The sequence below is a fragment of the Microdochium trichocladiopsis genome (assembly GCF_020744255.1).
Source record: "Microdochium trichocladiopsis strain MPI-CAGE-CH-0230 chromosome Unknown B0I36scaffold_18, whole genome shotgun sequence".
NCBI classification, from domain to species: domain Eukaryota; kingdom Fungi; phylum Ascomycota; class Sordariomycetes; order Xylariales; family Microdochiaceae; genus Microdochium; species Microdochium trichocladiopsis.
The window spans coordinates 88,300-110,652 of record NW_025763561.1 but is presented as its reverse complement, the minus strand read 5'-3'; the positions used below and the strand labels follow the sequence as shown (position 1 = coordinate 110,652).

At 54.9% G+C, this 22,353-nt stretch overlaps 6 protein-coding genes across 6 annotated transcripts; 3 read left to right on the top strand and 3 right to left on the bottom strand.

Annotated features, from left to right (window-relative positions):
- Positions 1-2,613: 2,613 nt before the first annotated feature.
- B0I36DRAFT_58952 (uncharacterized protein) lies at positions 2,614-3,506 on the bottom strand. Its single transcript, XM_046163063.1, has one exon. It carries the CDS (start codon positions 3,210-3,212, stop codon positions 2,652-2,654), a length of 561 nt encoding a protein of 186 aa, XP_046003999.1. The 5' UTR covers positions 3,213-3,506; the 3' UTR covers positions 2,614-2,651.
- A 626-nt stretch (positions 3,507-4,132) lies between these two features.
- B0I36DRAFT_257690 (uncharacterized protein) lies at positions 4,133-4,561 on the top strand (the record flags this gene model as incomplete). Its single annotated transcript, XM_046151034.1, has 1 exon — positions 4,133-4,561. One exon carries the CDS (start codon positions 4,133-4,135, stop codon positions 4,559-4,561), a length of 429 nt encoding a protein of 142 aa, XP_046003998.1.
- A 4,971-nt stretch (positions 4,562-9,532) lies between these two features.
- Positions 9,533-10,720, bottom strand: B0I36DRAFT_257614 (uncharacterized protein; the record flags this gene model as incomplete). Its single annotated transcript, XM_046151030.1, has 3 exons — positions 9,533-9,985; positions 10,040-10,337; positions 10,389-10,720. Coding segments are annotated over 3 exons (1,083 nt in total), but the record flags the coding sequence as incomplete, so codon positions are not given.
- A 1,805-nt stretch (positions 10,721-12,525) lies between these two features.
- Positions 12,526-13,362, top strand: B0I36DRAFT_257763 (ceramidase; the record flags this gene model as incomplete). Its single annotated transcript, XM_046151037.1, has 2 exons — positions 12,526-12,625; positions 12,695-13,362. 2 exons carry the CDS (start codon positions 12,526-12,528, stop codon positions 13,360-13,362), a joined length of 768 nt encoding a protein of 255 aa, XP_046003996.1.
- Positions 13,363-13,938: 576 nt separating this feature from the next.
- Positions 13,939-15,920, bottom strand: B0I36DRAFT_300436 (uncharacterized protein; the record flags this gene model as incomplete). Its single annotated transcript, XM_046152024.1, has 2 exons — positions 14,215-15,920; positions 13,939-14,142 (listed from the first exon to the last, which is right to left on the bottom strand). Exons 1-2 carry the CDS (start codon positions 15,814-15,816, stop codon positions 13,939-13,941), a joined length of 1,806 nt encoding a protein of 601 aa, XP_046003995.1. The 5' UTR covers positions 15,817-15,920.
- Positions 15,921-20,278: 4,358 nt separating this feature from the next.
- B0I36DRAFT_257810 (uncharacterized protein) lies at positions 20,279-22,016 on the top strand (the record flags this gene model as incomplete). The annotated part of the gene is made up of 4 exons (XM_046151041.1): positions 20,279-20,347; positions 20,403-20,503; positions 20,555-20,889; positions 20,962-22,016. Coding segments are annotated over 4 exons (1,560 nt in total), but the record flags the coding sequence as incomplete, so codon positions are not given.
- Between the last annotated feature and the right edge of the window lie 337 nt (positions 22,017-22,353).

The window sequence follows — 22,353 nt, the reverse complement described above, 5'->3', positions numbered from 1 at the left end:
TATTGTCTATTTAGACGATATCCTTATCTTCTCGAAGGATCGAGACACCCATACGGCGCATATTCGACAGGTTCTCGAACGCCTACGTACAGCCGAGCTCTACGTTAAGGCGTCGAAGTGCGACTTCTTCCAGTCCCAGGTTGAATTCCTGGGTTTTATCCTCTCAAGAGACGGAGTGGCAATGGATCAGTCCCGAGTCGATACTATTTCGACATGGGAACTACCAAAGACCTACAGAGAGATCCAGGTGTTCCTGGGCTTCTGTAACTTCTACCGGAGGTTTATCCAAGGCTATGCCGGGATTACACGTCCCCTGACGGACCTGCTAAAGGGCAGTGTCAACGGGAAGAAGCCAGGGAGTGTAGTCCTAAACGATACCGAAGAGGAGGCGTTTCGTAGCCTTCGCAAAAGGTTCACGGAGGCACCACTCCTTCGGCACTTCGACCCTTCGAGGGCGATTCGGTTGGAAACCGACGCCTCTGCGTTTGCCCTGTCAGGGATCCTCTCCCAACCAAGTGACGAAGGCCGATGGCACCCTATTGCGTTCTACTCGAGGAAGTTTAAGGACGAAGAGACGAGATACGGCACCCCTGACCAGGAGATGCTAGCTATCGTCGACAGCTTCAAGCACTGGAGGCACTACCTACAAGGTACCGAAACGACGGTCGAAGTTCTCTCAGATCACCAGAACCTCCAGGCCTTTATGCGGCAGCCCAAGCTGAACGGCAGACAGGCGAGGTGGTGCATGCTTCTCGCACCGTACGATTTCCAGATCAAACATCGACCAGGGAAGTCCAACCCAGCCGATGCGCCGTCGAGACGACCGGCTTACGAGGCCGAAGCGGCACAAGAACGGCCGTACATCCCGTCCCTAGAAGCAAAGCTTGCCTGGTTGACAGTTAAGGATGCTAAGGCAGATTACGCACAAGTTGCAAGTGTCTCCCAAACCAGAGACAGGGAGTTGCAGAGCCAGTGGGGCGACCTGATTCGGGCCCAAAACGGCCTCCTCCCGCAGTCGATTCCAAGGAGGATCGCACGAGTTGCAGCAGTCGAAGAAGACATATACGCTGACTCGACCGCGCCAGCTCTAGAGGAGCTGATCCGCAAGGCACAGGCCAAAGACCCTGTAGCAAAGAGAGTGCACCAGAGCCTGGATCGAGAAGATACCGAGGCAGACCCGAAGTGGTCACGGGACGCAGGCGGCACGATCCGTTGGCAAAACTGCATATATGTCCCAGAGGAGCGAAGCATTCGCGATGAGTTGATGGTTCGATACCACAACGACCCCTTAGCGGGACATTTCGGGGCCAAAAGAACCCTTGAACTCTTGCAAAGAGGATACTACTGGAAGTACATGGGTAAAGACGTCGCCGAGTGGGTTTCGACCTGCGAGGTCTGCCAGGGTAGCAAAGCCCCTAGGCATCGACCATACGGCAAGCTCGAATCGCTACCGCTTCCCCACCGTCCATATAGCGAGTTAACAATGGACTTTATTACAGGGCTACCAAGTGCCTACTTCGAAGGTACGGAGGTCGACTCGATTCTAGTAATCGTCGACAGGTTCACAAAGATGAACCACTACTTCCCAGTTGCAACAACGATCAGGGCCAACGAGCTAGCAGAGCTGCTCTACAACCACGTTTTCCTATCGAAAGGGGCCCCATCCGGTATTGTTTCGGATCGGGGAAGTATCTTCACGAGCGAGTTCTGGGGGGCGTTCTGCGCCCACCTTAAGATCAAGAGGCGCCTCTCAACAGCGTTCCACCCGCAGACGGACGGGCAAACAGAGAGGGCGAACCAGTCTATTGAGACTTACCTGCGGTGTTACTGTACCGAATCGCAGACGAACTGGCCCCAGCTACTCCGAGTTGCGGAGTTTGCACACAACAATGCAACAAACGCATCGACAAAAACAACGCCGTTTATGATGCTTATGGGCTACCACCCACGCATACAGGGTGACCTCGAGGACGAGGCCATCGGAGGGGGGATAGTCCTTGGAGCGAAGGAAAGAGTTGAGAAACTCGAACAGCTACGCGAAACGGCCAGGAAACACTGGCTATACGCCACCGAATCGCAGGCGAAGTACTACAACAAGAAGCACAAGCCACAGACCTTCAAGCGGAACGACCTTGTCGGGCTCTCCACGAAGAACCTCAAGCTCAAAGGGGTCAGCCCGAAACTCGCACCCAAGTACATTGGACCGTTCCGGGTCCTTGCCGGCATCGGAACGTCAGCGTATCGGCTGAGCCTACCATCTCAGCTCGACAGAATACACTATGTCTTTCCAGTCAGTCTGCTCGAGCCGTGGAAGACACGGGCAGGCCGAGACGGTGCCGAGAAGGTACCGATTCCCGAGCTGGAAGAGGACGATGCGGAATATGAGGTGGAATCAATCCTCGACCACCGCATCTACAAGGGCAGCGAGCAATATCTGGTCAAGTGGGCAGGCTGGCCGGCAGAGTACAACCAATGGGTCCCAATTGAGGACGCTGCCAATGCCACGCAGTTAATTCGGGATTTCCAGAAGCGCACCGGAAAGGCACCGAAACGGCCCCGACGTGGACGTGGTTGACAGGCGGAACGAGCACAGCAACATCACGACACGGCACACACCTGATGCGCAGGGAAGACAGACTTCTCATTTCGGACTACCTATCTACTTGAGGGCATGGCCGAAACCACACCACAACGACAGCGAATACCGTCCTGTTCTTCCCCCATGCAACACCGTGAAGTGGCCATTTCCAAATGACCAAAAAACCCTGCCGAATCCATGCCGAAGAGGTGTCGAGGTGACACTCAAAGAGCCTCGGGAGGAGTGGGAAGCTCTGCCATGAAGAAGGAGAGTTCGGAGACCTGGTCCGAATCGTCAGAGTCAGCGTCCGACGCCAGGTCGGAACTGAAGCCCTGGGGAGCCCATTCCTCAACCATGGCGAACCAGTGGGTAATCGCCGCCCTCCAAGCGCTGTTCTCACGATCGCCCACCAGGAGGCGGGGACGGAGTGCAACACGGCGCTCAGCGGAGGCCGGGTCGGACTGGAGACGTCAGCAATCCGCAAGGGAAACGGGCGCGATGAGCCACTTACACGAGGCAACAAGGGACCGTACAGAGACACGAGCTGCTGCTGTCGGATCCAGCTCAGTCCTAGATGAGCCCCGGTCCGATGGGTCAAGAGTGTTGCGTGCAGCAAGCCCGATTCGGCATACATTTACAGTCACACTCTCACACCAAGTACGAGCACACCTCCGGAGAACTTGTGCCGGTCGTATGGCGTGCGATGGACGCCTCCTCCCCCGTGGCTGAGGACCTTGGCACTCTTCTCTGCGCGCGCCAGGGCAGGCAACAACAGCAGGGCTAGATCCCTTGGGCTTTGGTGCCATTGTCTGTAAGACACCAGCTGGACAGCTCAGCGTGATGTGGAATCATTTCTCGTCCTCCTCCCGACCGTCGACTCGGATCTTTAGGGGGTGTAGTGTCGTAGGTGTAGGACATCTCCTGCCATGGAGCAGGGCGAAACGCTCGTTTTGCTTCTTCCTCAGCTTCAAGAAGATGAGCGACGGGAATGGGCCAGACATCTTCATCATGTTCGGCAGTGAAGGGGGGGGGTTCAGAGAAATAGGAGCATGGGTCTTTCGGATGATGCCCATCTTGCGGCTCCATGACAAGGTTGGCGGATCATCGATCTTGTCTACGAATGCGGGCGCCCGCGGAAGATCTCGCGGATGTATAATAGCTGTCACATTCCAGTGAGAGGGTCCAGGAGCCCCGGCACCTCACGGAGCACCACTTTTCCACATGCTTCGTGGTGTTGGTGTGCAGCAACAACAAGAACGGCATTGCGAAGCCACCCGTCCAATTCCTTCTTCTCCCTTGGATCAGTATCCCCAACGAGGTACCAGAACCTCACGGAGTTCTCTTCCTGGACCAGAAAATCGGCACACACACACACAAACACCGGATCGAAGGGAAACACCCCTGGTCTTCTCCACTCAACGGTTGTGCCAGTCATACCTTTATCGGCGACCCTTTACCCCTGCTTCCGATACCCAAAAGCCCAGCGACGAGGCCGCACTTCGCCCCCCATTTCTCTTCCCGCTATTAGGCCGGGAAGTTCAGAAGCTCGCAGTAATGTGTCACGGTCACCCCAAGATGCACCCGTGCTCGCACATGTCGGTCAAGTGGATGTTCTGCCACAAGGCGCCCTTCGACCCTTCGACGGGCTTCCAGATCGGGCCCTGCCGGAGCCCCAACTATTACCCCGTGCAGTCCGTCGGGAAGCACTGCTCGCTGCAGTTCTGCGCCTTCAAGACGCTCGGCGGCGCCTGGTTGTGCTGCCAGTGCGGTCAGGGCCCCAACGAGTTCGGCTGGTGCAGCGCGCCGGCGGCGGATGGCGGGTGGCCTCTTCCTGATGCGGATGCGGCCATCCCGGGCTGCTGGTCTCCTGATGCGTTCCCGGGGACGTGTGGGCATGGGTGTTGCTCGTCGTGTGTGCCTTTTGGTGAGTTGAGAGTCTTTGATATCGAGGCAATCTGTTCCGGTTGTCCTCGAGAGTTCTAACAAGGAGCTCATTTTGCAGACCCCGAAGGCTCGTCCACAGATGGCCAAAGCTCCATGGCAACGACGAGCGGCAGCTCTGCTGGTGACGGCGGGAGCCGCAAGTCTCGTCGCAAAGAGAAGGCCTCATCTTCTTCGTCCTCCGGCCGGAAACACAGGCACTAAGAGGGATACCACGGCGCTAAGGACAGGGGCGCGCTGATTCTATTATCTCAATCATGTTCAACTACTGCGTATTGTTTCAGGATGGGACTTCTTTTGGGGGCGTTCCTCTTGTTTGGTGTACAAATGCTCTCACCTTTTTTTTTCGGACATGGCATTGGGTTATTGCCTAGGAGTGAGCCTCTGGATTGGTATTCTGTCTGTCTCTTTGTTATAAGGCGTTTCCTTTTCTTTGTATCCTAGGAAGCTCTCTCACAATTTCACTCTTTCTGATTACGACCAGAGTACACGCCTGGAATATGACCTTAGCGGACAGGCCCGGCTCCTCAGCTTGTGCACTTTCTTTGGACTTGGATGCAATCATTGAAATGGCTCGCAGGCTGAATGACCTTCCACCAATCATAGCTGCCCCGGAACAACCTTCCGGATCTCTCCTATATGACGTAGTATGATGGCCAGTGCTGGGCCCAGGTATGTGGTTCACCGGTGTGCGGCTCACTTGGCACATGTTGGTTTGGATACTCCATCTGCACCAGATATCGCCGCCAACAAACTGTAATACATCGCCACGACCGTATAAATCGATGGCCTGATCTTGTACGTGCAACGCATGCCTGGATAAAATCCATGCGGTATCACAAGATCCTCCCGGGCCTGGCGAAGGAGAGAGAAAAAAAAAAAAAGGGGGGGGTTGGGGGGGCGGGGGGGTTTGCACAACGTCGCACGGAGTGAGCAATGAGATCTTGATCCTCCCGATCGCAGTATCCGCATGCCAGTCCCCGGGATCGGTCTGTCGCGGACGACGGATCGGGGAATTTGGCAGGGCCTGCATGAGCGAACACACAGACACAATGCTGGGGCACCGTGGACGTGGTTCGATCCAGCCCCTGTACGCCACCCCTCATGTCCCATGTTCTACCCTGCATCCTGCATGGAGTGTGCAACACGGGCATGGATTGTTCCTCTGGGTACCTACGTGGGGGGGCTTGCACGGAAATGATTAGAAGTGACACAATAGGTCGTGGGAATGATGAAAGAGGGGGATGCGGCTTTGCTATGGGTAATCGCTTTTCCCCAATCGTCACCAACCACCAGAGCAGTGGAGATGTCTCCGAGGATGAGAAGTGGATCGTGAGGCTGATCGACCCGGTAATTGTTGGCTGTTGTGACTCGTGCCAAGGGAATCGTTGGGCTACAGTACCCCCGCCATATAGCGGATTAAATGATGCAGCACTCAAATCCGCTATATGGCGGGATCCGCATTATAAAAATGAGGCTATTTTGAGTTCAATTTACTATGTAAAGAAGGTCCGGATGTCTCTTTGGACGAGTTCAGGGCCTCCTGTTGCCTTGACATGTCGTTCCTGCTTATCCAGGCGGAGGATCAGGTCGTTGTCGCTGCCACTCTGCATCCCATAGAGGCGGAGAGTCTGGATAGCCGTGATAACCTCCTGAACGGAGACCATGGGTATCTCCACCACATTGTTATCATCGTCATCGGCGCTATCCTCCTCGATGAACGAGTCAATGATCTGTTCCTCGACGTCTTCGAGGCTATCGACAACGACTTCTTCAGCGGGATTGAGGAAGTTATTGATATCCATCGCGTCGTGGATGAAATTGGCGGAGTGCATATACTGTATGCCACGTGCTATATCTGCCTCTGCACTCTCGATTGCTCCAAGAGAGGAAGAAGGGTGCTGGCCATCACCACCTTCCTCAGCCCTTTTCAAGCCCCTTTTGAAGCAATTGACGATAGTTGTTTCTTTGACGTCTAATTACCACACTTAAACACCCCATCGAACTGCCATAAGGACGTTCATAGCGTTGTACGGGTGTCAGCCGGCGTCGAACTCCTTGGCCATATAGCGTACCCATTCCCTCTTCTAATACGCCTTCCAGCAGTTGATAATTCCCTGGTCGAGAGGTTGAAATCGGCTTGTTGAGTTGGCAGGCAGCCAAACAATAAGGGTGTTTTGAAGCGGGATTGGGCTCTTCGCGATGCTTTTGACAGCCCATTCATGGGCAGAGAAGTTATCCATTAAAAGGACGACCTTGCGGCCTGCCATTCTGCGTCGAACCAGCGTAACCACTCCTCAAAGAGAGGGCCGACCATCCAGGCCTTCCTGTTTGATCGCCAGTACAAGCCGAGGGTCGCGATGTTGACGTGCGAAGCTGTAAAGCAACGAGGGGTTTTTGCAGTCCCAATGAACCACACTGGCAAGCGGTCTGTAGCTGATGCATTGCAACAGAAATGGGCTGTTATCCGAGCCTTTTCCTTCTTCCTGCCGGGGAGGATACGTGTGGAAATGGATCTGTCGGGAATGCGCTTCCATTGAAGGCCCGTCTCGTCGCAGTTGTAAATGTCGTTATCGTGATAATTCCGGAGGAGTGCGCGGATTGCTGCCATCTGCATTTCTGCATCTTCAGGTACGCTTCCAGTCTCACCATGTTGCTCGCGGTATTTGAGGCCCTTCCGCAACTGGAATTTGTACAGCCAACCGTTGCTGAATTGAGGAGGAGGAAGGTCTTTATACATCGGAAGTCGCTTCCAGAATAACTCAGCCTGGTACCTGATTATATCGCTCGTAATTGTGACCTCTAGCTCAGCGCGCTGAACCCAGAGAACCAAGGCTTCTTCTAGCTCGGGCCACGTCTCAAGTCGACGACGCTTCGAGGAATCGATTCGGAGGGATGGCGATGGCTTCTCGAGATAGGCAAAGCGCTTGCCAAGGATGTCGGATACAGAGGATGTCGAGATAGGGCGATTGAACTCCTTTTCGAACCATGTTTTGAGGGCGAGATTTGGCGCGTCTGGGTGGGTGCGGCGGCGTTCACACAGTGCGATTTTCTGCGCTAAAGTGATGGCCTGGCGCGTCATCTTGGGGCGGCTGGAGGGTCAAAACACAGCGGATTCTGGATCGTTATAGCGGATAATGTATGGCGATAGCTTCAGAAGGTGTGCGGATTCGCAAAACGCGAGGTTTTGCGGATTTTTGGTGTGTTTGTTGATTTTGACGCGTGGCCAATCCGCAATATGGCGGGATCCGCACTATCGCGATCCGCTATATGGCGGGGGTACTGTAGTCATGACACGAGACGCAAGCCTGACCAGGCCACGAGCGCCACATATGGGCAGAGAGCGCGTGACGGGTGCTCCAAGGCCATACTCTCCAGTGACTCAGGCCTGCCATCGTCATCTCAGCAGGGGAGGTCCTCATGGGGAGATCAGCCATGCTTTGTGTGCCTCTGTGAGACTGGGGTGGTCAACTGCAGAGCCGCCAGGGTACATTCGCATGTTGGTTGCTGGATCGCATTCTCGTCCCGGGACCCTTTTGTGCCGCAGAAGCCAACTCGCTAATGCCCAGACTAGCATTATCGCCTATTGTGGCTACACGTGTATACTGACGTCGCATGTTTCCGGATAAGTGCTTCGCAGACTCCACATTCACGGCAACAAGTCTCACAAGGTTCGTGTAGGTGGAAGATGGCATACGCCTGCTCCTCTCAGCCAGCTGAATCTTGGTTACTGCGCGAACACTTAATTCCGCGCCTTTCCACTGGTCAGGGCGGGCGCCAGTGGACGTCAGCAGCCTGGCCGGTCGCGAGACTAGATGCTCGGGCCGCCATCTACACATGCATGCGATCTCCCTGAGCGCTTTGGCAGATAGCCATGGTGACCCAGGCATCATGCATGCACATTGGACTCCTCGCAGCTGCAGCAGGCTATATTCGGAAGTTCTGGAAATGGCCGAGTGGCGCACAACCGGCATAGCAGATTAGTGAACGAGCAGCTGCCCAGCGCCTGCAGACATTGCCTGATGGCCCCCATGGGCCCTCGTGACTGTGACCAGGTCTCACCCTGGCTACAAGGTAATACAAGGGGCCGCGGCCCGGGATTCGCTGCTGGATCCGAGCAGCTCTCCTCGCAGAAACGCACATGCGCCTCATCCCACCATGGGAGTCTTGTGAAGGGTTGGCGGACTTTATCCTAAGCCTAGGCTCTCCTTTCAACCTTGAGTACACGTATTTAGCACCGAATATAAGGGCATATATAAGCTCACCTCCTCCTGCCTGTCCAGTATCGCTGTCTGTGATGTTAGATTAGACTTTGCACATGCGCTGGATCCAGCGCATCATCACACAGATAAGCATCCAAAAGGGTGACGTCGCTGGGCATAGGTGGGGAATCCGGGGTTTGCTTCGAGAAGTGAACCAGGTCTCGGAAGAGGCCAAAACCGCCGAAATCCCTTCGATCCAGTCCTTGGGATTTGCCTCACGCCACCGTGGGCCGAGACACGGCTGGAGAGTGCACACACCCCCAAGGAAGCGAGTGGGCCTTGTGACAGAGTCACGCTGAGGGCGCGAGGGCCGTACCGAAATCCTGGGTCCGTGCTACTGAGACACTTCGATACTGATAGCCCTGGCGGACAACTCCCTCGAGGCTCCAGGTATCTGGTCGAGGCCCGTTGAGCGTTCCGATCTATTCATACAAGTAGCCACTCAACGGCTCTGTAGTTGCAACCCTGCCTGTCCTGATGCTGTCATGTTTCGCCTGACCACGACCAGTCTTACCCTCACCAGTTAGACCAGTTGGTGCATAGCTGGAAGCACGGTGTCCAAGACTCAAACCCCAGCGTTTTGTACTATTTTTATCTTCAATGTGACGTATCGCACATCGGATGATCATCGTATGACATGCACACCGACCCTCAGCGATGCTGTCGACCAAAGAATGGGGCCACGTAATTTCGAAAAGGGCCGCCACATCCTGCCCGGGCTGGCCTGATAAAAAGCAAGTCGGTTTCCACTTCACCCTCCCGTGAATGCTGACTGCGTCAAGCGGCCCGGCTGACATGCCTTCAGGGCGCTGGCCCGAGTCCACAAATCGTCTGCTGCCACGTTCCAGCCTGCACAGCACACTTCATGGGGAAGAATCGAGAGCCTCCGAATCTCGACCAACGCATGCTGCACGATTACCTGCTGCACCGTGGGAGACTGGAGCGTCTCGTAGAAGCAGAACACTTCCGAGTCGCTCTTTCCGCCGAGCGCTGCGTGAAACTCTCGTCGCTGCGTGCTGAGAATCTGCGAGATGACATGTCCGATGGACTCCACAAGAAACCGGTTGGGTTGGTCGCCTACCATCGGGATGAGCGAGCTGATGTCCATGCCATCGTGTGGCACGCCAAAGAAGACGACCCCATACACCGCCCCGAGCAAAAGCTGGTCGTGTCTGCTCTCCGACCTTGACAGCGATATGAGGGCCTGTGAACGTTAGCAAATGCGGTGAGGCACGCTCACTCGGATCGTAGCCTATACCTGCTTGATAATTAGGTTACCTAAGCTATGCGCAATGACAAGAACCGGCTTGATGTATGTGCCCGCTAGCGCTAGGAGGCTCGAATGGAAAGACGCTGCGAGGTCTTCCAAGTTCTGCATGCTATTGCTCTGGGGAATACTGGAGTTGTAGCCGTAAGTCATGACCCGTGCAATAGGACGGTCGTTGCCCTCGAGAGTGAAATCATAGGGGAGAGCATCTCGCAGCCACATATGCTCGCCGCCTCTCTGCTCGAAAGATCCGAAGGCGTGGCGGCCAAGTCCAGAGATGGCGAGGATGCTACATTTTCATTAACTCACTTGTCCTAGTACTGTGTGTGATTCTACGTACTCTAGCTTATGATCCTCAGACGGAGGAGAGCATAGTGTGGTGATGCCGTGGAAGTCGTTGTCAAGAGTGAGATGTAGCTGCCGGCTTGACCGCGATGGCTGGGTAGCCGCCGAAGAAGGCGGGAGAGGGATTGCCCATTTCCCGCCTGTTTGCGGCGCAGGTGGGCCGCGCTGGAAGGTCACCGTGCCCACTCTCGAACGGCCACCAACCTTGTCTGCCAAGGACCGGACAACAGGGCCGGCCATACCGTCCTGAGGCCGAAACTCCTCCTTCCGCAGGAAAGACTGAAGTTTCTCGGCGTCCCAGTCTCGTGGCACTCCGCGAATGCGAAATGCCTTGCCGGCTCTCGCTTGTAGTTCTTGTTCACCAGCGGCCTGCGGCTCTCGTCGTCGTGACCTTAAGGAGCGTTAAACCGAAACTATAGTAGACTAATGGAAGAGATTGGCTAGCCTCAAGGGAAGTTGCTGTTCACAGTGATGGAGAACGTGCGATTAGACCAACATTCCGGGCTCACTTGCAGAGTTTCCGTGCCCATCATAACCATTTTGCTGAAACTATTGGCTCCTTACTGAAGCGCGGTCTTGGTTTTTGGCAGAACACATGTCTTGCGTTTGTACTAGACATAACAGTTCCACCTTCCTGTAATAAGTGATGAGCCTGGGGCTCCTGAGCATGTTACAAATCTTGAACACGTTGTGCCTTGGCGCCTTGGCCAGCCAGACATGTTCATCAGATTCAAGAGTGGTCGCTATACGAACGAAATGCATCATCCATGATATACATAACGTCCGATAGACCATACACAGGGCTTTCTCACCACCTCAAGTACGGGTAATGACAGTCGGGAACCACAAATCCACTCTTATGGCCGCTGTACCCCTCTATCCCGACGGTCTGCTCCTTCTTCGGCCCGAATTGTACTGTGACGAGCCTTGAGTGTTTTGCATCGCCGAGTGCCGAGGCTGCCTCGAGCTGATGTCATAGGTTGCGATCCGTCCTGCTGTATATGGATGCTTCCTGGGTATGGCATCGTCTGGCGTGTCGACGTCTTGAACCCGAGCATCGAAAGGGTCTGTGGGGAGACGGCACGGGCGGCCTGGATGGCAGAAGGCTGATACTGGCAGCTTATACTGCCGCGGAGGGACTTGAGAACGGACTGGGCATCACCTAAAGCCCGCAGGCGGAAGAGGATGTCGAGAGCCTCGCCCTCGGGTGCGGTGCGCATTATGTGGAGGAGCTCGCCCTGGCGCTTGTGGACCTCGAGGGACTGCTTCTTGATATCGGCGCTGTAGAAGCAATGGACCTGGTGCCTGGCACAGAGGCTGCACTTTGGCCGGCTCCTGTCGCACTTTGGAGGGGAGCGGCCATGGTCAGTGGGGGACAGGCAGGAAGGAGGGCAGAGTGGAAGGAAGAAGAGGAGGCTTACACGACTCTTGCGGCTGCGGCAGCGGTCACAGGCGCCCGAGTTCTGGCGGCGGCTTGCGGCTGACTCGGCGGAGGCATCGGTGGTGGCACTGCTGGACTCTCGGGGAGCCGGCAGCAATGGCCGAAGGTTGGCACCACTCATGGGTAGTGCGAGGTCAGTGGCTGGCAGGCAGGCCTGAGGCTTGCGACGTTGCAGGAGAGGCGTGGGGGAATGGGCGCGCGGGCGGCTGGGGGACTGTGTTGGCTAGTGCTTAGTGCCGCCAGAAGACGTGTCGCATGGAGTGCCGGGACAGTATACCGGTCATGCACTCCTGACAGGGATAACCTGCAAGGGCGCCATCTCTGCCGGCGACTAGACCGCACATGCTGGACAGACGCGAGGTCGACACTCTCGGGGATAGCGCTCGACACGATGACGCTTACCTAAGCTGCCGTGCGCGTCTTGCGTCACGTGAAAGTGGCATGGGGGGATAACGATATGTGACGCAAGTTATCCTGTTGGCCACGAGCCCAACCTCCCAGTCGACAACAACTTTGTCACCACAAAGCCACTCTTGGTCCGCAGTGCAAGTCAGTTCTTGCTCACATCCCACAATGGCCGGAGAAAGTCGCCACAACCTGGCCAATTCGCACGACTACCATCTCAATGGCACGTGGGCCCCGGCGTCGAGCTCTGCCAAGTATGTGTCCTCAGTGCCGCTCTCTGCAAAAAATGACGAGACTGACGAGGCACGACAGCTTTTGTGCAGAGGACTATGACATTACCCGGTACATCGCCGAGTTCATGAACTCGCTCACAAACCTGACATACAGTAAGATTTCCCCAGCCGGCTCCTCCTGGCACCCATCACGAGCGGGTTGCTCACTGATCCCGCGCACAGTCTATTACGCTCTCGTGTACATGTACGGGCCCGGCAGCCGGGGCATCTGGTCGCCGAGGTACGACTTCATGTCCGTCTCGCTCATTGTCCTGGGCATCTCGTCCTTCCTCTTCCACTCCACGAACCGCCACACAATGCAGTTCGCGGATGAGCTGGCGATGCTTGTCCTTGCCTGGGCGATATTCCACTCCATGTGGACCAACGGACCTTCCAGGGCTTCCAGTACAGCCTCCTCGCCGTCGTCCTACGAGACTCTGGTCAAGACAACTCTCGCCGTCTTCTTCCCCGCATTTGGCGCCTTCTACGTCTATACGGGAGAACTCGTCTACCACTACGCCTGCTTCCTTGGATTGGTGGCTCTCATCATCGCGAGAGGATACTATCTGTTCTGGCTGCGGACTCCGGCCTTTCCAGAAGCAAAACGAAAAGAGTGGAAGGTCGGTGGACGCAAAGCGCTCGCAGTCCTTGTGCTCGCGTACGTCCTTTGGAACATTGACCTTGAGTTCTGCGGGGAGCTCCGAGCGCTGCGCGCGCGTGTTGGTCTGCCGTGGGCTTGGCTTCTGGAGCTGCACGGCTGGTGGCATATCATGACCGCATACAGTGCAGCTAAATACATGGATATCTTGAGAGAGATTCAAGACGAGATCGGGCGGGAGAAGCAAGCGTGAACAACGATAGTGCAAGCTTCATGCATATGTGCACCTGTGTAAACTTCTGGATGAGGTGGCACGCACCTTGGTACATAGTTTCATCTCCCTTGGTGGGGTGGCTTCTACATGAGTACAATGAGACGGCTCATGGGAGGTCTGGAAATTCGCACCTGAACTCTGGAACAAGCAGCGGGTTTCGACAACTCAGCGCCCGTGGCCATTGAGTCGTTTTCACCACAGGCGGGTTCCGAGAAATACTTCTTCCTCTAGCTCTCGATCCAGAAGATTGGAGTGTTAAAGGCGGCGAAGGGCTCACCGATTACATGAGTGAGAGGTCAGCCTGCCGCTGAACTCGTCACGTAAGGTGTGTTCCTAAGACAGGCCCTGGTGTTCATAGTCTACCTGAAATCAGTCTGCAGCAACGACGTCCTTCGCGATCATGTAGCTGCACGCATCACTCAAGACGTATGCACCGAGAACATGATCATTTCAAGACAGTCACAAAACGAGACTAGACACAGTTCTCTCATTGTGTGCATTTGGCTTTTGCCAGATCATTATTCATTACTGCTTTTATCTTCTAACAGACCCAGTTCAATGGAATCCCAGAGACAGGGTGTACTTGAGCGGCGTCTTGCCTGTGATCAAGACTTGATCGCCTACAAGCTCGAGCTTGCCGTTCATCCACGAGTACTGCTCGCCGGCGCCACCGAGGATGACGCCCTTGCCCAGACCCGATCCGAAAGTGATCGAGTCCTTGCCGAATGTGTACGTGCCAGTGCCGTTAACGAGGTGGAACTGCTTGCCAGCGTTATCGGCAGACCGGATGTCCTTCGCGAGCGGCACGAGGGCGTCACCGCTGCCGCCGACGGTTTCGTACGAGGAGCCGGTGGTGGTGGTGGTGGTGCCGTTCGTGAAGGTGCCGTTGGTGCGGAAGGTGAGCTCAAACATGACCTCAACATCCTCCTCGCCAGTCACCTCGAATTCGAGATCGTAGCCGGCCGTGGTGGGGCTGACGGTCACATCGGTCTGGAGGCGACGCAGGCTCTTGGGTCGGTTTTCAAAGTCGAGCATCGCGTAGAAGCGGCCGTCGGGAGTCGCGCGGGACAAGTCGTAGACGCCGTCGGCTTGGAGGTGCTCGGGCTCCATGGGCAGGAAGTAGGGCACCTCGAAGACGTTGCCGAGCTTCGTGACGCCTGTCTCTTTGTCATATTGCAGGCCGCTGGAGCGGAAGTGGCCCATGGTGAAGAAGTTGGGCAGCATGCGGATGGCGTCGAGCACAGCCTCGCCGTTCCAGGCGCGGAAGATGGTCGGGTTAGTCGACAGGCCGGAGCCGAAGCGGTTGAAGAAGGGCGACTGCTCGCCATCGGCCGTGTACCAGTCGGTGCCGCCGAAGACGGAGGTCGTGAGCTTGCCCTTGCGAGCCCGGACGAGGCGGACCGTGTTGTAGTGCTTGTCGAAGTCAACAAATGGCTCCTCGGAGGCCGGGAGGACAGCGGCGAGCTCGGGGCGCTCGATGAGGTTGGCGAGGTAGTCGCCGAGCTTCGAGGGGGCGAGCTTCTCGGTCAGGCGGGCCATGGCGGCGAAACGGCCGTTCTTGTCCTCGAGGGCCATCTCGCGAAAGTGCGGGTACGAATCGGGCAGGTTGACGCCGGGAGACTGTCTCTGGTCCTGGCGCCTGCTGATGATCGTCTCGATCTCGCCAATATGCGAGGCGTGCTCGATGATGAGCTCGAGGTTGCGGCGGACGTAGGAGCGCAGCTCTGGGCGACCGAGCTCGTGGGCGACACTGATAAGGCCGGGATTGGTTACAGCTCCGTAGTAGATGGGACTGCGCTCGCTGTAGATGCCGTCGGCGTCGATGTCGATCTTCTCGGCGAGCCACTGGTCGATGCGGCGGACGTGCGTCTCGTTGCCGGTGATCTTGGAAATGTGAGCAAGGGCACCACAGAGCTTCCAGCGATGGTTAGGCGTATGAATGCCACCCCACATGCCGGGTGCTGCCTTCTCGAGCATCTTGCGGATGATATTCGCGCGGCCCTGAGACCCGGCGTGGTCGTCCTTCTCGAGGATGCGGACGAGGATGCTGTAATCGTCGATGAGGAAGCCGGTATCGGGAGGCGAGTGGCGGTTGCCAACCGAGTACAAGCCGTCGTCAAACTGCAAGCGGACGAGGGCGTCGAGCATCTCGTCAACCAATGGCAAGATGCTCTCGTCGTGGTAGTAGGTCGAGTTAGGCCAGACGAAGGGGGCCATGAGCTGGCGGACGGCGTGAGCGACTCCGCGCGGCTCGCCCGCAAAGATGTCGTCCTTGCCCTTGATGATGGACTGGACCGTGGCATCGGCGGCCTTGGTCAGGACCGCCAGAGACTCCCAGTCGAGCGCTGCTGGTGCATCCTGGCGCGGGTTGAGGGGCGAGGCGGTCGCTGAGACCGCGAGCAGCGCAAGGCCCAAGATGCGACGAGGAAACATGGCGACGAGCAGAGATGACACAAGACGGGGACGTGCCAGGATGGAGAGATCGACATGGACTGCAGAGGACGACGTTGCATCCGGGCCTCTTTATACGTGTTGAGAGGGGGGGGGGGGGGGATGTGGTCCCGTCGCCGGATTTCTTTGCTGTTCATCGGCACAAAGCTACCCGAGGCTCCGCGAGCGAGTGCTCCTTCTCCACATGCTGCCTTCGAGCAAATTTCACAAGCACGGACTCTTCCCCGTTGACGAGCAAGTACAGCTTATTGTTCAAGGGCTCAAAACCCCTCCTCACTACCCCGCCCAAGAACCCCACATCACCTGACTGATGTGGGGTCTTGCCCGAACGCATGTGCAGTCAGGTCCAGCCAATGCTCACTTGTCACGTGGACGGCGTCGCAGCAGGCTCTCAGGCAGTCTCTGCCAGCAAGCTCTTCACAGCACATGTGTCCTGTCGTGTTGTGGTGGCGTGTTCGCGGAACAGCTCAGCGATAACCATCGGGTCAAACGACTCTGGAAGCTCCCTGCCACGGGATTTGAACATCGTTGCCATAATTCTCATGATGAATTCATTTCGCGAGATCGAAGTCGTATTTGGGGTCTACCATCGCTCTAGAGCTTTCTGTCCCACACTTGGAGCCAACAACCTATTGCTGAAGGGCAACAATCGAGGTCAAACCAGCAGATCACCACTATGGAATCCTGAGTCTGCTATTCCCCTATGACGGTGGACGCAGGTGTGACGACCAGCCAACAGGGGAGAAGTTGTTTAGGCTACAGGCAGCACAAACAATACCGCATGTCGGGCGAAGGACAAGGGCAGGCATAGCGGGACAAGAGGCTGAGTCATCAACGATAGGGAACCACGATAAGAAGGATCACTGGCTCACGGAGTGATCCGGTCAGCCTCACTCTTTGATCACGGTAATCCAAGGGACGGCTCACGGTAAGCTAGCAACACATAGCTCACAAAGCTAGAGGATGACGGAGTATATGTTTCAGATAGTTTCCTTAAGCAGATAGTCGTTAGCTATATACTTCAGCGATCAACGGCTTCGTGAGTTCGTCCTTGGGCGCCAACTACTGATCGTGATTATATTAAGCGTTCTGAGCGAGGCATAGGAAATTTGGGTATGGCGTGCCAAAGATGTCAAAGGTGTCACTCACTTCGCTGCAGGCTTGAGCAAAGTGTGCCGAAATTGCAATTCTTGTCCATGACGTGGGTGTCATTCCCTATTCTCGCTGCGCCGAAGCTCTCATGCGGCCAGAACTCAATTTGGAGCGACAGATACTGTGCTATGTGGTCACTCGCACACTGAGTGGTTCGAGATCACCTTCTATCAGGCTAAGCAAGTCGATGACGGCTACGTAGAGATGTGGAATCTGCACGAGTCATACGATGTAAGTGGGCGGCTGAGTGGGCTGTGGGTGCGCGTTTAGAGTTTGTTGGCCATGGCGGCTTGCGAAAGGCTGGTGGCTAGAAGGCCCAGATTGGTGGTCAGAAATCGACAGACCAGAAGTCGCTCGCGCTGAAGAATGCCTGCCCACGGTTGAGTTATAGAAGGCCGCTCTGTCGTGGCAGTATGCTCTGCGCCGCAGATCTTGGGCGGCACTCGGTGTACAGCTGAGAAACGCCAGCCCGTTATTCGTTCTGTGGCTGCCCTTGTTTGCTGATATTCGCCTTGCTGGTGTGTCAATCTTGCCGATATTTAGGTCCGCCAATAGACTCGATCGCGCAAAACCTAGTTTACTTGGCTGGAAGAGCTGAGAAGGAAGGCACATTATAGTTGGAGCCGGCCGTGATGTTGGGGTTTCAGGCTTCAGACCCGGTCTCGCCTATAAGCGCTTCGACCGACGGCGAACCTCATTGGACGTTGCGGGGCCCCGCGTCTGTCTGCGTCGTTGGTGGCGCTGCACGAGGATTGTGTATGGACTTTCGCCTGGAGAGCCTCTGGAGATGGAGTCTCTCAATTGTCCAGTAGTCATGGTCTTCAATTTCAGACCGTGCCTGACATGGGTCGGCGCCCAGAACGCGAGCAGCTTCCTGCTTAGTTCTGCAGCTTGTTGTGCATCTCGCTCGCTCTGAGACAATATCTTTCGTACCTCGGAGAGGTATACGTCGGTTTCGGTTGTTCAGTATTTACCACTTTTGATAGCGCTGCGGTGTTGATCGACCTCGTCCCCGGAGTAAGTTTGGTACAAAATGCTACACTTCAATGCTTCGAAGTCTGGTTGTGGAGATAGTTCTACATAAGGGGTCCGGTTGGCATCCTGTCTTTCGATTTTGGCGAGCTTTTCTTGCAATGTGCTCGCTATGAAGAGGGCGCTGTTGGCAGACATGCTTGCAGAGCGGCTGACGAGCTGGCATTAGCTCATCAGAGCATCGAGCACTGAGCTGAGAAGAAGTTGGTGGCACGGGTGTACTTGTTAAATTGTTTGCGAGGACCGCGACAAGGGACGCGACAGTCGCGCTTGTAGCTGATTCACATTCATTAGACCCACGGAGCATTTTGGGGCACCAGCCACAGCACCTAAAGTACCTCCCTTCTTGAGCGCCACCTCGAGTCGTAGCGCCCTGCAGCGCCCCGATAAGATACTTCGGCACCCCGTGAAATCACCTGTCACAAATTAGTCTAGGTACTTCTGAAGATTCCGCCTCTGCCATCAATGAGGCCTCCTTCCGCACAATTATTATGCTCGCATACGTAGAGATGTGCACCATCACGTCAGCGGCTGTACTCATCTCGCCTTTGTAGAATTCGCCCTAGTGTTTGCATCGAAGCTAATCTTGGCACAAGCCTGCGGGCGGCTGCAGCTTATCAGCGGCCTTCGTTGAGGTCGCGTCAATCACACTTTGGTTCAAGCCCAGCAAGCCAATAGAAATTGAAAAGCAGCATCAAGTTGGACATGTCTCGGCGTCTCTGAATGGTACTGTAGCTCTGGCACAGCCCTTCCCTAGCGGCTCTGGTCAAGCGAGGATCCAGTTTTGGCATCTGCCGACAGGCGTGTTGAGCTGCTTGTTCGGGCCACCCGCAGGTATATCAGAATTATGGTTTGGATTAGTAACCGTTCAGACAGGCTTTGACATTGCATGGACTGCGGCGTGTCCACACTAGAGGCCATCCAAAAATAGCCTTTAGTGCCCAGAGGAAATGATCTGGTTGTTCGTCGCTGTATGTATTACTTTGGAATTCAATCAAAGCCATACTGTATCAGACAGCGACAGATGTTCAGAATGTTCATTGGAACTCAAGTCTCGTTCAATCCCCTGTCAGTGCTCCACTTGTGGAGGATACTTATCGTGGAACAATCTGCACAGTGAACGCCAAAATGCGCCACACCCGGGTGGTTCGTGCGGAAACATCAACTAGTGTGTCAAAAGCGGACACACGTATCGGTCGCTACTGTACTATGTCATCGACTCAGCTTCTTGCATGCCGATGGGCGCACCTATTGGTCTCCCAGCACCGCGTCAACCACGGCTCTACGTCAAGCTCCATATGTGGCTTCCCGTGGTGCGACTCCATATATGGCCATCCCCAGATGTGGATGCGGCTCCGCATATCAGATGTGATCACATTCTGGGTGGTAGCGCCTCTGGATTATTATGGAGCTACCGATAAGCTTGGAGGCGAAAGAGCAGTCGCGTTGTTCACTGTGAGTAACAGCTTGCGAACATGCTGTAAGTAGTAGGACCAGGGATGCGCGTGGATCGAGAAGGAAGAACAGAAACGGGCTAGTGAGACTGGCAACAAGCGATTAGGCGTATACGCACTCGCATGTCTCTTCAGGGGTTCTGTGCTGTGCCAAAGCACGACGACCACGCGGTTCAACTACGAGTAGCAAAGCCCGTAGAAGTATCAAACTTGACGAAGCGCAACTTTCTATTCATGTTCAGGCGTACGACAGAAGAGATAGCCTTTTATAGTATATGATGATTGCTGTAGAAATTTGTGTTTCCTCTTTAGTTTGGCGATTTATTAGAGTATCGTTTCTCTCTATTAGCTTCCTCATTTAATTGCCAGTGTGATACCTCTTCCAACGACGGAACACGATGTCCGGGACACAGTATCATCACGTCCGGCTCTGCCTAATTAACGGTATAGCGGTCCCGAAGCCCGTTGAAACGGTAGTGAACAGAGACTGAACCGTAACACCTAAGCAATCAGTAACCTATATTATTTTTTGGCTAACAGGCTTATAAATGTATGTAAAGATTGTGCACAAAGTTTATACAAGTAGATTTATGATATGCAAGCTAATGTTGTTGCTAAACTTTGGTATGAGCTATCATAATTGCACTAGTGCAGTAGTATGCTCCGAGATCGGTCAATCATGAATGGATGCATGAGTCAGCCATTCCAAAGCTCAGTCCTCATCAGTTGCGCTCAGTCGCGGGTGGGTACAGCTCAGGTGAGGCTCAGGCCGTCGGGCGAGGAAGGCATTTGGAACGATTCAGATTAGCTTGCGATTATGGGGGTATTTCGAGTCGACCTGTCGGCCAGGCACAGAGCGGGGATTGCATTTCAGGGTAGGACGTCTACTGACATTATCCCACTTATCACCCAGACTGATCTTCAGTTCAGGATATTCAGTTTGTGGTTTTCTACAACGAAGAGGAGAAGCCAGAGCTTGGTTTTAAGCTTGTTCGTGATGCGAAAGGAATGACGGATATTCCTAATGAAAGGTAGAACACTAATAAGCCTTACTGAGATCGATGCTAATCCAAAAACTGCAGGCCTCAGCACGTTATTTACGAGGGAGACTCTCCTGGTCCCCTCTTCCAGAACGGAATGCTCTTCCATCTTGCTTTCCTTTTAGCAAAGAATGCGCTAGAAGGATATGAAACGATCGACAAACTCTTCGCGAAGAGACCCTTTTCAGGGGACAGAATTTCGATCATTCCATGGAGAAAAGGCATAGAGGACGAACCCTTCTATCCTAGCGCATTCAGCAAAGGTGTTGAGCGAGCGGGCCCGATCTCTCGCCGTATCAGAGAGCTTGGAATACGGGCCGGCTACGCTGAGCCGCCACGCACGCATGACTTCAGGGCCGGTAGCTTGCTACGTGTTTGTAAGTGCCGAAACCTTCTTCACCGAGACTTTCTTCAGGCACAAATAGCAATTGCTTATAATGCTCGACTAGCAAAACATCATACGGAGGCAGAACGCAGAAAACATGCCGGGCAGAAGGACAACGGCACCTACGATAAGCATTACGCATCAACACTTGCGGCAGATGGACAAGGTGCATACTTCACAGGCCGTTCTCGCAAAAGCGTGCTCGAGCTATTCCAGGATCTATCAATTCGCCGCAACCCTTTTATGTTGCAAGCACTCCCGGCCCAAAGTCGTGCCGAGTTCGAAGACTCGGAGCCGATCAAAGAGCTTCAGGCCGAGCTGCGAGCAATTCAGCGGGGAGACGCGAATGACGATACGGCGAGAAAGAGAAAAACGGAACTATATCGCATGCGACGAAGACTCGAGACCGAAGCGTGTCGGAAATTACGAGAGCAGCAAATTTTGACACCGTCTGAAGCGAACACCGAGCTCTGTTACCACCGGAGCTATTTTGACCGGATACGCTATCTCATGCCTGAAAGAGATCGACTCGCCAACACTCTATTCCAGCCCGCTCAGCTGCGCGACTCACTCGGACGAAGCGCCCTTGCGGATTTGATTGCGCTTTGCACACAGACGCGCGAGGTCCAATTTCGGCCAGGGTTGGAACCAGACAAGTGCAACTGCAACAAAAGCCAAGAAGATTACGATTTGAAACATGTCCACAACTGCTACAAGGAGCGACAATCGGTCCCGACGACTTTTTGCTTCATATGCCATCAGTGGATTTTTGGAAAGACGGAATGGAAGGCACATTGCTCAGCACACTTGGGCGACTTGGACACTATCCCGAAATTCTGCGACCCCCTCACCTACGGTGGAGTGCTCGCAGCACCTGGGCTTTGTCCATTCTGTCTCGGGAACGAAAACATGCCGCCCGAGGTTCGGTTCCATCAATTCATTCACATTCCCGCATGGAAAAAGCATCTGAGCCGTTGCGTTCAGAGTCGAAAGATTGCGGTAAGCAGCGGTTCTTCGGCGCAGTATAGTCATCTGCACTGTCAGGGAAGACCGCCATTTGCCTCGCTACAGAAGCTCCTCTTCCATATCGAGGATGCCCACGGCTGTCAATTGAGCTAAACCCACTCCGATATCGACGATGGAAAGAGGAAAAGAGAAGCAGAAGATCAACAATATTTCAGGGGCAAGAGAAGTCGTCAAACCTTCCCATGCTCTACCATGCCTTTGTCAGCTTCGAGATACCGTTTCATCGAAGTCACCCAACACTCTCTAGCCCCTATCAAAGTCAGATCACCAAGTCAGACCAGCGAAGAGCTTCCGGGAACACAGGACGAGAGTCTTCAGAGCACGGCAGTCCAGAGGTCAATTCCTGATCAAGCATCAAAAATTCCTCTCTATAAGGATGAAGCCCAATGTCAAGAGGAGTTCGTGGAAAATGAGGAACCACTCTGACAGA